Source organism: Erpetoichthys calabaricus, chromosome 3 (genome assembly GCF_900747795.2).
Source record: "Erpetoichthys calabaricus chromosome 3, fErpCal1.3, whole genome shotgun sequence".
NCBI classification, from domain to species: domain Eukaryota; kingdom Metazoa; phylum Chordata; class Cladistia; order Polypteriformes; family Polypteridae; genus Erpetoichthys; species Erpetoichthys calabaricus.
Window position 1 is genome coordinate 226727265 of NC_041396.2, and position 13302 is coordinate 226740566.

Below are 13302 nucleotides of genomic sequence, written 5' to 3' on the forward strand. Positions count from 1 at the left end.
CCCATAAAGTGATAGTTTTCAAGGTGGTGGCACTAATGAAGAGAAGGAATCACATTGCATGACAATTGCAGTCAAAATATAGAACCTTTTTATTGAACAAATTTTGCAAACAACTTAAACTAAAATTTTGACAACCTATTTTCAACCATCCACAGAGGCATTTAGACTTAGTAAAATATCCAGAGGTGCTTGTCAAAAGTTGTATTGCACTAAACATGTCTTAGAAAAGGAATAAATAGTAAATATTTTTTGTAAACCAACTACACTTTCTGTTAATGTTAACAATCTCTGTCCACTGACTCGTTAAAGTGACTTTTTAAACAACTTTACCATCATTAAACTGCATAATATTTAAACTAATTAATAATAATGATAAAATAGTGCAACTTCCAGTAATAATACAATTACTTCAAGACTTCAAGCCCAGGTGCATTGCACAGTATTCACCAATTAAAAATAAAATAAAACTAGTGCAACTTAGTGATGACATCTTTACCAACTGAAACGCCATTAAGGCAAATTGCATTAATATGGACCTTGCTTCAAGATGAGCTATATACATAAATAATAAAACTGCAACTTGCATTTATAATGCTATTTGTGGTACAGCCCTATGAAATCGTATTAGGGCCACAGGGAAGAAAGTGTTTTTTTTTTTTTCCTTTTCTTTTCTATGTCAAGAGTAAAGTCGACATTTCCACTTTATTCTCATAGTTTATTTTGTAATTAAAGTATAATGTCATAAATTAAACTTCATCCTAAAATCAATGCTTAATTTACTAGATTTTCTCAAACCCCATCATAAGTTAATGTAGCACATTAAATGCTTTGTGTTGTGTTCCCCGACCCAGTTGTTAATCGCTACGTACTTCTTGAACTGACTTCCTCTACACTGAGAGGAGGCGAAGGCAGCGATCAGCGCACAGAATATATTCACTTCAGATAGATAGATACTTTATTAATCCCAATGGGAAATTCACATTCTTCAGCAGCAGCATACTGATACAATAAATAATATTAAATTAAAGAATGATAATAATACAGGTGAAAAAAACAGACAATAACTATGTATAATGTTAAATATTAACGTTTACCCCCCCTGGTGGAATTAAAGAGTCGCATAGTTTGGGGGAGGAACGATCTCCTCAATCTGTCTGTGGAGCAGGACAGTGACAGCAGTCTGTCGCTGAAGCTGCTCTTCTGTCTGGAGATGACATTATTTAGTGGATGCAGTGGATTCTCCATAATTGATAGGAGCCTGCTGAGCGCCCTTCGCTCTGCCACAGATGTTAAACTGTCCAGCTCCATGCCAACAATAGAGCCTGCCTTCCTCACCAGTTTGTCCAGGCGTGAGGCGTCTTTCCTCTTAATGCTGCCTCCCCAGCACACCACTGCGTAGAAGAGGGCGCTCGCCACAACTGTTTGATAGAACATCTGCAGCATCTTATTGCAGATGTTGAAGGAAGCCAGCCTTCTAAGGAAGTATAACCGGCTTTGTCCTTTCTTGCACAGCGCATCAGTATTGGCAGTCCAGTCTAATTTATCATCCAGCTGCACTCCCAGATATTTATAGGTCTGCACCATCTGCACACAGTCACCTTTGATGATCACTGGGTCTATGAGGGGTCTGGGCCTCCTAAAATCCACCACCAGCTCCTTGGTTTTGCTGGTGTTCAGGTGTAGGTGGTTTGAGTCGGACCATTTAACAAAGTCATTGATTAGGTTCCTATACTCCTCCTCCAGCCCATTCCAGATACAGCCCACGATAGCAGTGTCATCAGCGAACTTTTGCACATGGCAGGACTCCGAGTTGTATTGGAAGTCCGATGTATTTAGGCTGAACAGGACCGGAGAAAGTACAGTCCCTTGTGGCGCTCCTGTGTTGCTGACCACAATGTCAGACGTGCAGTTCCCAAGACGCACATACTGAGGTCTGTCTTTAAGATAGTCCACGATCCATGCCACTAGGTATGAATCTAATCCCATCTCTGTCAGCTTGTCCCTAAGGAGCAGAGGTTGGATTGTGTTGAAGGCGCTAGAGAAGTCTAGAAACATAATTCTTACAGCACCACTGCCTCTGTCCAAGTGAGAGAGGGATCGGTGTAGCATATAGATGATGGCATCTTCCGCTCCCACCTTCTCCTGATATGCAAACTGCAGAGGGTCAAGGGCGTGTTGAACCTGTGGCCTAAGGTGGTGAAGCAGCAGCAGCCTCTCCATGGTCTTCATCACATGTGATGTCAGAGCAACAGGCCGAAAGTCATTCAGCTCACTAGGACGTGATACCTTTGGGACTGGGGTGATACAAGATGTTTTCCAAAGCCTCAGGACTCTCCCCTGTTCCAGGCTCAGGTTGAAGATGCACTGTAGAGGACCCCCCCAGCTCCGATGCACAGACCTTCAGCAGTCGTGGCGATACTCCATCTGGACCCGCTGCTTTTCTGGCACGAAGTCTCCTCAGCTCTCTGCTCACTTGCGCTGTTGTTATTATGGGTGGGGATGTTTTTCCTATGCTGGTATCAGCAGAAGGATGTGTGGAGGGTGCAGTACTCCGAGGTGAGAGTGGGTTAGGGTGGTCAAACCTGTTAAAAAAGTTGTTCATTTGGTTTGCTCTCTTCACGTCTCTCTCAATGGTGGTACCCCCGCTTCGAGCTGCAGCCAGTGATGATCTTCATCCCATCCCACACTTCCTTCATGCTGTTATTCTGCAACTTCTGCTCCAGCTTTCTCCTGTACTGCTCCTTCGCCGCCCTGAGTTGGACTCGGAGTTCCTTCTGCACGCGCTTGAGCTCATGCTGATCACCGTTTTTAAAAGCCCTTTTCTTCTGATTCAAAAGGCCCTTGATGTCACTTGTAATCCATGGCTTGTTGTTAGCATAGCAGCGTACTGTTCTTACTGGAACTACAATGTCCATACAGAAGTTGATGTAATCAGTAGTGCAGTCAACAACTTCCTCAATGTTCTCATAATGAGATCCCTGCAGGATATCCCAGTATGTAGTTCCAAAAAGTTCTCTCAGAGTATTCTCAGCCTCCGGGGTCCACTTCCTGAATGATCGTGTGGTTACAGGTAGGACTTTAACTTTTGGTTTATAGTGAGGCTGTAGCTGAACCAGTTTATGATCTCCTTTCCCAAGCGCAGGCAGCGGTGTTGGCGCTGTATGCGTCTTTAACGTTTGCATACAGTAAATCAATAGTCTTATTTCCCCGGGTGTTACAGTCCACATACTGGGAGAATGCAGGCAATGTTTTGTCCAGCGTCACATGGTTAAAGTCTCCAGCGATTAGCACAAGCGCCTCAGGGTGCTGCGTTTGTAACTTAGCAACAGCGGAATGGATGATGTCACTCGCTGACTCCACGTCTGCCCGAGGAGGAATGTATACAATAACAACAATGACATGTCCAAACTCTGGGCAAATAGTAGGGACGTAAACTTACGGCCAACAGTTCGATATCCCTGCAGCAAGTGGAGATTTTGACGTTAACATGTCCAGAGTGACACCACCGTGTATTAACATAGAGAGCGAGTTTGTGCTTACCACAGGTACTTGCATCTCTGTCCGCTCTAACTGTGCTAAACCCGGGTAGCTCCACGTTGGCATCTGGGATGGTGTTATTTAGCCACGTTTCGCAGAAACACAACAAACTGCATTCTCTGTAGGTCCTTACATTTTTCACCAGCGCAGCCAGTTCGTCGATCTTATTGAGATTGAGTTTACATTCCCCAGAATCACAGAAGGCACCGAAGGCTTGAAACGCCACTTTCTCGCAAGCCGCTTCTTTTTTAGCTTAGTGCCGGCTCTGCTGCCACGATACCGCCTTCTTACCTCGTCGGGTAAATATGGAACCACACCGGCACTGGCATTTGTTCTCAGCGCCCGAAGTTGAGTACTTGAATAGGCGAGTCTCGGCGTGTTAAAATCCATGCCCACGTTGTAAAAGTAAGTGTGTCCAGGGAAGGAATCCACATAAAATAAAGTGGTAGGAGTGATCAATAAATAAAAATAGAAAAATAAAAGTAGAAAAGTACACATACATATACAGTCATACACGGAGCTGCTGAAAAGGCTGCCATTCACGGCGGCGCCGGATGCATCATTCATGATATTCCTGCTCTCTGAAAATTTAGAATGATGAGACAAATACTTGATATCATTTTCAGGATGAAATGCATTACAGCAGGTATTAAACATGCACGGTAGTGTGGTGGTAGTGCTACTCCCTCGCAGCAAGGGGTCCCCAGGTGTACGTTCATTGTAGAGAACTTTATGGCAGGTGTGACGAGGCTCCAAAAAATGGATGTATGAATGGTATCGCACAGGTATAGCTTATACAGTATATTGTGTAAATGTTGGGTTCGTGATCTGGTGGTCAGAGACACGAACACAGAATTCAATGGATGTTCATCTGAGCGGGCTTTCTTTATTGCATGCATGCTGTCTCTGTCTGACATGTCAAACCCCCAGTTCCTATCCTTCCTTTTTCTTTCTCCAGATAACCAATCACATGATAAACGTGTTTGTGAATTTAAAACTAGTTATAAACTTAGACAACGGAGTGTTCAAGACCCAGCTTCTTTGGATGAAGCACAAAGTTTAGCTGAGTCATATGAATGCAATTTTAGAGCTACACTGGCCTGTGAAATTGATCTTACAGGGAAGACCTGATAGAGCTCTTGTGCTGATCAAGTATCTAACTTGGCAGAAGATGAGGTGAGTTTTAGTGTTTGAAGGATGCAGATCTCTATTTCTGATACTGAAGGCCAGTTCGAAATGCTGTTGGGGAAAAGGTGGATAAACTTCATGTGACGCTAGGCCGCATTCCTTCTCCCTCCTATATAGAATTGACAGTGAGTACTAGGAACTACCAGGAAAAAGTGCTTTTTGAAGTTCACAAAGGTAGGGAAATCCACTGGACATTTTCATCTGGATGTTGACACATGGTTCAGTACCTTAGCTTGCCCAGAGAAAATAAAACCCAGTGTTACTGTTGTGAAGATGGTTACTTTCATAGACACTGCTCAAGGTCCCCTAGTTCCATCCAAGCTCCATCATGAACCAAACTGCTCTTGCAGGCTTAGTGTCACAAGGAATGTTCTTCAGCGAGGATGAGGGAGACTAAGACTCAAAAATTCTGCATGTAGGTAAAGCTGGGAGCAGAGGACCTAGTGTTTTTATAATTCTTTAGGGAGTTGAGGTACAAACTGTGGTTGATACTGGGGCTGAATGTATAACAAAATCAGTGGAAACCTGTAAGCTCCTTCCAGCTAAATGGTGCTCTGAAATCGAAAAAGTTTGCTTACATTGCAGAATCTGAAAAGATGACAGTTATGAGATATTTTTGTGAAAATTTGTATTGAAAACCAGACTGTGCATTGGGAAATATGCATTGCTCCCATTCATGATTCACTTTTTCTAGGTCTGATTTCATGAAAGGTGCTGGACCTCACTATTCATACCTCAGGAAAAATTGTCATTGGTTCGGATCCTATACCATTATATATAATAGGAGTAACTGGACATGATTATGTAGTTTCTAGGGTGATGCTGGACATACTACAATATCCCCAGAGCCTGAATGTGTGGTTTGGGGCTCAGTAACTGATCACACGTTTCGAGATTCCACAGTACTAGAACCTGTGGAATTGACTGGTAGGATGTCTGTTTGAAGTATATTTGTGGAAATGAAGAAGCAGTACACTGTCAGTGACTTGTTTTATATCAGAGACAGTAGTTGCAAGAAAGGTCACATTCCAAAACTTCGGGCACCTTGGTTAGTTCTGGATGCTTGTAAACCATTCTATATTGGGTTAATAATATTCTGTGGAAAAAGTCTGTCATCGTGACCATCTGCAACCTGTTAGTGCAGACCCTATTCCTGGATGGATGCAGTGGCTGACAAATAAGATGCTGAGAGACATAACTGATGTGGGGGAACCCTGATGCTTCATTAACAAAGGCTACTGAAAGGCAAGGGAAACCGCAGCCTTCTGCTAGACACCATGATCAATTTCGGAAAACAGTGTTGCGGGTATACATCAAGTCGTTCATCTAGATCAGGGGTGGGCAAATTCATTCCTGGAGGGCTGCAGTGGCTGCGGGTTTTTGTTCCAACCCAGTTGCTTAATTAGAAAACAATCCTTGCCAATAATTACATTTCATGGCTTGTTAGTGCTTTAACTCTGCTATGTCAAGTCATTCTCATATCCTAGATTTTTTTTTCCATTCTAAGGATAACATCCAAATACTTTGAAGTGTAAAACGGATGGGTAATTCTCAGTCCTTCACTTTTTTCTCTTCTCTTTCCTTCCAAGTATTTAATTAAACCAAATAGTGCATGATAAATACACACAGGTGTAAAGGGTAACAAGCAAAATGGATAACTGCTGGTTTCTTTTGTCATTTGCATCTTATTGCTAATAAGGAGCAATTAAAAACCAAGAATGCAGCTGTTTATGAACCCTTATTGCTTATTTAAGTCTTAATCTTAACGAGTGAGAACTAAAATGAAGCAGAAGTGTTTCTAGAGCAGTAAGTGCTTCTTATTAAGCAATTGGGTTGGAACAAAAACCTGCAGCCACTGCGGCCCTCCAGGAATGAATTTGCCCACCCCTGATCTAGATAGTCACAATCACAAGTACCTAACCCATAGAGGATGACCAGCTATCACTTGTGCTTGCTAACATAAATTGTTGGTTAAGAATTGTTTTAAAAACCGTTTGTTAAGAATATGAATGAAGAAAGGTCTGTTAGTAGTCAAGAAGGTTAGTTAGAACGTTAAGTTAAAAGATGATTCCAGTATTTTTCAGGTTGTACGTTATTTCTTCACAAATGTGGTATACAGTATATACATTTGACACATAAAAATACAAAGGAAATTGATTAGCTGTTTGACATTTTGTATTGAAACTTTATGGGGTATGGGATGCTTGGACAATAAAAGCCTAAAAATTTACTGAACACCAATAATGTTGTTAAGCATTTATCCCCATCTTGTGATGATGCACACATTGTAAAATAGCTTATGTGTGTCATTTTCAAACCAAAAAGTACCAATATTACGAGATTCAGCCATTTTAATAGAATACCAGCTGTGAGTGCTAGGTCAGTGCTCACCTTATTTCGCAACAGCCTTTCACCTCCCATGGTTTGGCTGCGTCTTGAAAGATACAGTCACACTGAATTGGTCACCCCACATGCTTGGTATTGTGTTGATTTAGTTCTGTATTTATGTGAGACCTCCTCTCAGGAAGGCCACTTATATCATACAAGTGAATAGAAAACGTTTCCTTACCTCAAGAAAAATAGTACCAGGAATATGCAATAAAATGATTAGTTCCAGATCTTTTTGTTGTCACACACATGTGTCAGAAACATGGAAATCATGTTTTCTTATTTTGAAACTTTAAACTGCTTTTATTTTCCAGTGGCACCTCATGCCTTGTAAGGTTCCATTATGGTCTATGGTAGACTGGCTATGTAATTTTAAAAATGTATAGGAAACACTAAAATTTAGAACACAATTTCATATAGCAAATACTGTGTGTGTGTATATATAGTAACACCATGCTTGTGAAGAAATAACTTAATACTGTAACTTAATCCTTGGTTCTACTACTGGTGTTTATTTGCATGCATTTGTACTATTTCTTTACTGCATCTTGTGCTTACTAAAGTAGATGGTCTGAAGAGACTCTGCATAGTTAATTGGGAATAGTGTAATGAATGGGATGTGTTTAGTACTTGTGGTGGGAGCCAGTCGTAGCACATGCATTTAAGTGGGCTTTTGGGTGTCATTGTGCAAGATGTGTGGTTCACTGCTGGAATTGGGTATTGCGTACATTTTAATCCGTGACTAGGGCTAAAAGTCACAACTCCTATGGTGATAACTAAAGAATTACTTGCATTTTTACTGTTTGTAGTTTGCCGGATACACTGGAATTGCTGAATAAACTCTTACTCATATGAGAGCAGACTCCAATACAATTTCACCTATGTCAGCATGAAGGAATTGTGCAACAAAAGTGCTTTAGGTCATCTGTATCAAAAAAGCATATGAAAAGCCATATGAAGACTGCACATGTTAACACGTGATCAGATGACCATGATTGGGACTCCAACTGGCTTTTGGAAGGTCCACCATTTTTCATCCAACCAGTTGCTTACCGTATATACTCGCGGACCCGACTATAAGTCGGGACTTGATTTTACCGTATAATTTCTGGTGTTTTATAATGTCGGTCGTATAAGTCAAATGTGGGAAAACTCGTACTATTGGTCAAAGAGATTATGATATTGTATGTTAACACCGTCCTGAGAGGGTAACCACAGTTTGTTTTTTTTTTTTTTTTTATAATGTGGGTGTGGCAATGCACTGTATCAGCGTGTGCTCCTAACCTCTCTCTCTCTCTCCTACGTGACCACATAGTAATACCCAAACTATTCCGAAGCAACGTTTGCACTGATTTGTTTTTTGTATCTCACACCCTCATACACCTTTATTGTAAGAGCATCCCTTATCTATGATGGAGTGTTCGATCAGAAGAAAATATGAAGCTGGTTTTAAACTAAACGTCGTTAAGGTAGCGAAAGAAATTGGTAACTATGCTGCTGCAACAAAATTCGATGCGTCTGAGAAACTGATGCAAGATTGGAGGCAAGCAGATGTTTTAAAAAAAATAAAAAATAAATAATAATTTTTGACGGGCGTATAAGTTGGGGTCTGATTTTTATGATCAAATTTTTTTTCGGGTTACAAGACCCGACTTATACGTGAGTATATACGGTAAATAGAATCCAATTCTTCCTGATAATGAAACATTAAGTTTGTGGGTTGTTTGTACAAACATAAGGCATTTCTAGAATTATTCCTTTTTATTTTTTCTATGAGCATCTTCCAAATGTGTGGTGGATAAGAGCAGATCTGTATTTCTCAGATCTTTGGTTTGTTCTTTGCAAATATTTGATTGAAGCCAATATTGTATTATGAACACGCGGATGCAAAAGAAATCGAGTTGGCTTATGTTTTGGCTCGGTTTACATTTACATTGTTTTGTAGTTGGCTAAAGATTAAAAGAAAGCATTCTGAATCTTAAAAAAAAAAAAAAATAAAAAAAAATAAAGATCAATAAAAGATTTACATTTCATTAGCAGCAGTAATTGGTTACTGATTTAAAGTTGCTTGAGTGAAAACTTTTAGCCCACCAAGATCTTTTTGGACACCCCTGTACTAAAATAACATTTACTTCAGAGTTGTTCCTGTTTGGCTTCTCTTCACTTGTTAGTACCTCTTTTTCTCTAACTTGACACTTCTTCAGACTAGGTTCCTGTTTGGTCCCACCTTTTTTTTGATCACTAGACAGGACTCTCAAATTTGCCTTCACATTAACATAGATAGCCCATATGTGGCCATTGTTATACTTTAGCTCCATGCATCCAGTGAAGTGTGCCACTTCTCCTGCATCACTGCTGTCAGGCCATCTTCTGTTTTCACTGTCTGTGTTGCTGAAGGGTTAATATAAATGACTGAATTAAATCCAAATCTAGTAGCATTGGATTCGAATTTTAGTATTTTTTTAAATTATACATTTTAGGAAAATTGTTTTTTTTAACAGAGTTTCAGGGACAAGTGATTGTTCACTGTAAGATGTCTAATGTATCTTTTGACTTTAGGAAATTGGTCCATTAGGTACCACTAACTTGTGTGAAACATTTTATTTTGATAAAATCATTACTTTACGTTTTGACATTTTTTTTTTTAAATAAAACAAAGGAAACTAAGCCTATACACTTTTTTAATGTGTCTGCGTGTTTTGGTTTTTTGTTTTGTTTTTTTTCTCCTGCTGTTAGGAGTCTAAATAAGTTGCTTTAAATATTCTGATAAGTTGAAATGTTACTATGTGTCCCTGTTTTACAACCCCCAATGAACAAAAAATTACACTTATTACCTTTTTATAAATTTTCTACCAACTAAGTACTTTCTCAAAAGATCAGGATTTTGTTCAATTACATCACATTGTTTAACATGGCCAGCCGGCTGTAAGCTTTGGCCCCTTGGGTTACAGAGAAGGTGTGTTTACAAGAGGAGACCACTTCTAAACTCCAGCACCATTCTTCTGTGTATGTGACTTCAGGCTGGCCCTGTCACAGTTCCCTCTGCACATATGGACAATGTTAAACTAGTACAAAGATAACATTTGTGAAAGACAAATGCTCTCTGCACGATTATTTTTTTCCATCTAGAATGATCCTGACTTCAGATAAGCAGAAAAGAAGATGGAGTGATGTATTCTGAATGGATGGCAAATTCCTGCTGGAATTGTTGGACTGCACTCTGAATCTCTCCATGTCATGCTCGGCACTTATACTTCTTGATTTTGCAAAAGGCCTAATGACTATAGTAATGCCACGATCTCTACTTTTACATTATATTTTTGCATATTTATAATTATACCTGTTAGCTATGTGATGAATGTTGCAAACAATTTAGTATTTGTTTTTAGATCATCTTTGTGCAGAGAAAAGCAAATACGTATTATTTTTTTTTATGGTTCAGTTCTTGTATATACCAACCAATTGTTAAATTCTTGAGTCATTGCTCATATTTAAATATGCTGAAATTCTGAAACATTTGAGTTCTTGCTTATGTAAAATCTTGTTCGTTTTTTTTTTTTTTTGTTTTTTTTGTGCTTTCAGTGCCTTATTAAAAAAGTAATATTAGTCTTTTAAATGCGTTGTATTTTAAAATGTTAAAGTACTAGAACACTAAAGATGCTCATTTTCTCCTCAGAACCACAAGATGAGTCTCCTGGAAATCAATGAAAATGTGAAACTGGCCAGAGAATATGCTTTACTTGGAAATTATAGTTCTGCCCTAGTTTATTATCAAGGTGTCCTGGATCAAATGAAGAAGTACTTTTTATCTGTGAGAGATACCACATTACAGCAAAAATGGCAACAGGTAATGAATTGTACAATGTGCTGTTGATAATATTATTTAGCAAGATAATTTATTTTTATCATGATACTCAGTTTGAGTTTTTTCCAGTGTTGTAGTAATTGCATAGTTGGCAAAAACAGTAAATAGTATGTATCTATGTACCCTCTAAAGTGCTAGATAAGAGTCTACTCCCAGAAGATGATGACACAAGTACACATATGTCAATAACATATACAAGGTTTGAATTGCTTATTTAACTAAAAAAATGGTTATGATTGTGAAAGAATACCAGAATTTTCCTCGGTTATATAGTGTGAAAAAGTATTCAAGTAGAACTTAGTGTTTTAGGTTGCCACTACAAGAAAAACAAATGCTCTTCAAAAGTACTCCTTATTTGATACTATAAAAATGCACCCTCGCTACACTTTCATTTAAGTAATGACATAACCTATATTGGCAAAAAAAATAATAAATGGCCAGACTTACCTCAGATCTGTCAGACTGTATTGTTTATGAAAATGGTGTGCTCTTTTGTGCAAATGTACAACAAAATGAAATCTTTGCAAAAGGTATGCATACAAGATGTATTTTGTAATTGAATTAACCGGCATTTCCCCATTCCCTGTAATTTAATGTATGTGTACCATCCTTTCAGACCTGCTAGCATTCATGAAAATGAATAGCAGGCTGAAACAAAGAGAAAATAATTTTGCAAATGAAGAAAAGAAAAATCGGGACATATTCAAAATATATCATCAGTACCACAAACATTTCTGAGGTGGAAATATATATAAAAAAAACTTTTCTAACAAATAGTTGTCAAGTTTCCTGCATTTAAAATTTTAACTAACTTGAATGGTTTTTTTTTTTTTTTTTTTTTTTTGCATTCTATTTTTTGAAAAATTGTAAATAGGGTTTCTACTGTAGTTACAGGCACTACAAGCTCTGTGAGATGATCCATTGCAATTGATGTTTCGTGCCTCTTCACTTTTGTTTTGATTACATTGGATTTTGTGCATGTGAAATCTTGTAAATTCAGCATAAATCAGACTTGAATTGATCCTGGTGGGGTGCTAGCTCATATGTTGAGTCCATGAGTTTGGATTCACCCTTCTTAGTGGAGAATTACCCAGCTTCACAATTTGTAATCTCCCAAATTCCTTCTTACTGGAGTGATTTAAAATCTGTCTTATTATTTAATGTAAAGGTTTTAAGTTGTCTTATGTGTATTGGAAACTTAAAATGGAGTTCAAGCAACTGGTGTCCTTTGTACGAGATTCTGTGTTATATAGCTTCAACAGTGTGTGTACGTAATAGATATGAGCAAATGTTTATTTACAAGCAGTTTTGATAATTTATGTATACTATTTGTGCATATATTTCTGTATCTTTTGGTACTGTAAGTATTAGTTCTGTATAAATTAACAGCAAGTTTAATATTTTGACAGGTTTGGCAAGAGATTGGTGAAGAAAACAAACATGTTAAAGAAATTATGGCAACTCTTGAAAGTTTTAATTTAGATGGCGCTCCATCTAAACCTGCAAGCAAAGATGAAGATATTTGGCCAGTTCAGGTTGAACGCAGGTACGTATCATTCAGACACGATACCATTTTCATTGAAGTAAAATTAACAATTTACTTTAACTATCCAACAGAGTGAAGTAATTGAAGTGATTTTGAGTTTAAGCTTTCTGATATTTCCTTAAGTTTCTTATCCTTCCAGCTCCCATGATATCACTTGTGTAGTTTGATATCCCCAGTGACTTGGTCATACCAGTATCTTACTGGTCCTGACTAAATCAAAAATTGTTTGTACCCCAGCAAGCAGCATCCCTCCATAAACCCATTTGTTGTCAATTTGAGGTTCAGAACAAAAATGATGAAAGTTGCCTGTACTAGGTTATTATAGAACAATGATTCTCAGCTTTGTTTGACCTTTGGAACTGGTTTTAGTCACTGACAACCCTGCAACATTTTCCCCTGAAAAGCATTTAAAATACAGAAATGCTGTATGCAACCAAAAAAGGGGTGGGTGGAGTTGGGATTGGTTCCTCCTTGGTGTAGTGACAAATGGAATTTAATATTGATGAGCACAGGGAGTTTTCCACCTTGGTGTAACTAGTGCAATGCTACACATACATTTTAGTATGTGCAGGGCACACCTGGGTGAGATTCATGAGCTATTAGCCGCTGAAACGTGTTTTTTCATTACTTGAGCTGGTGACCCAAAAGTGGGTTGTGTCCAAGTAGTTGGAAAAATTATCATGTAGAGTATTAAGTCGCATCAAATCAGAATTTTTTTGGGAATTGAGAGGAAACTGAATTTTTCAAACACTAAGAGAATATGCAAGTTACATTTATT

General features: G+C 38.5%; 1 protein-coding gene across 2 annotated transcripts in view; it reads left to right on the plus strand.

Moving 5' to 3' along the window:
* The window catches only part of katna1 (katanin p60 (ATPase containing) subunit A 1), a 41708-nt gene that overhangs the window by 9807 nt on the left and 18599 nt on the right, over positions 1–13302 (plus strand). For both annotated transcript variants that reach the window (XM_051924867.1, XM_028797871.2), the window contains exons 2-3: positions 10790–10960; positions 12388–12524. In XM_051924867.1, the coding sequence (XP_051780827.1) occupies positions 10799–10960; positions 12388–12524 (299 nt within the window). In that variant the 5' untranslated portion in view covers positions 10790–10798. The remainder of the gene's footprint in view (positions 1–10789; positions 10961–12387; positions 12525–13302) is intronic.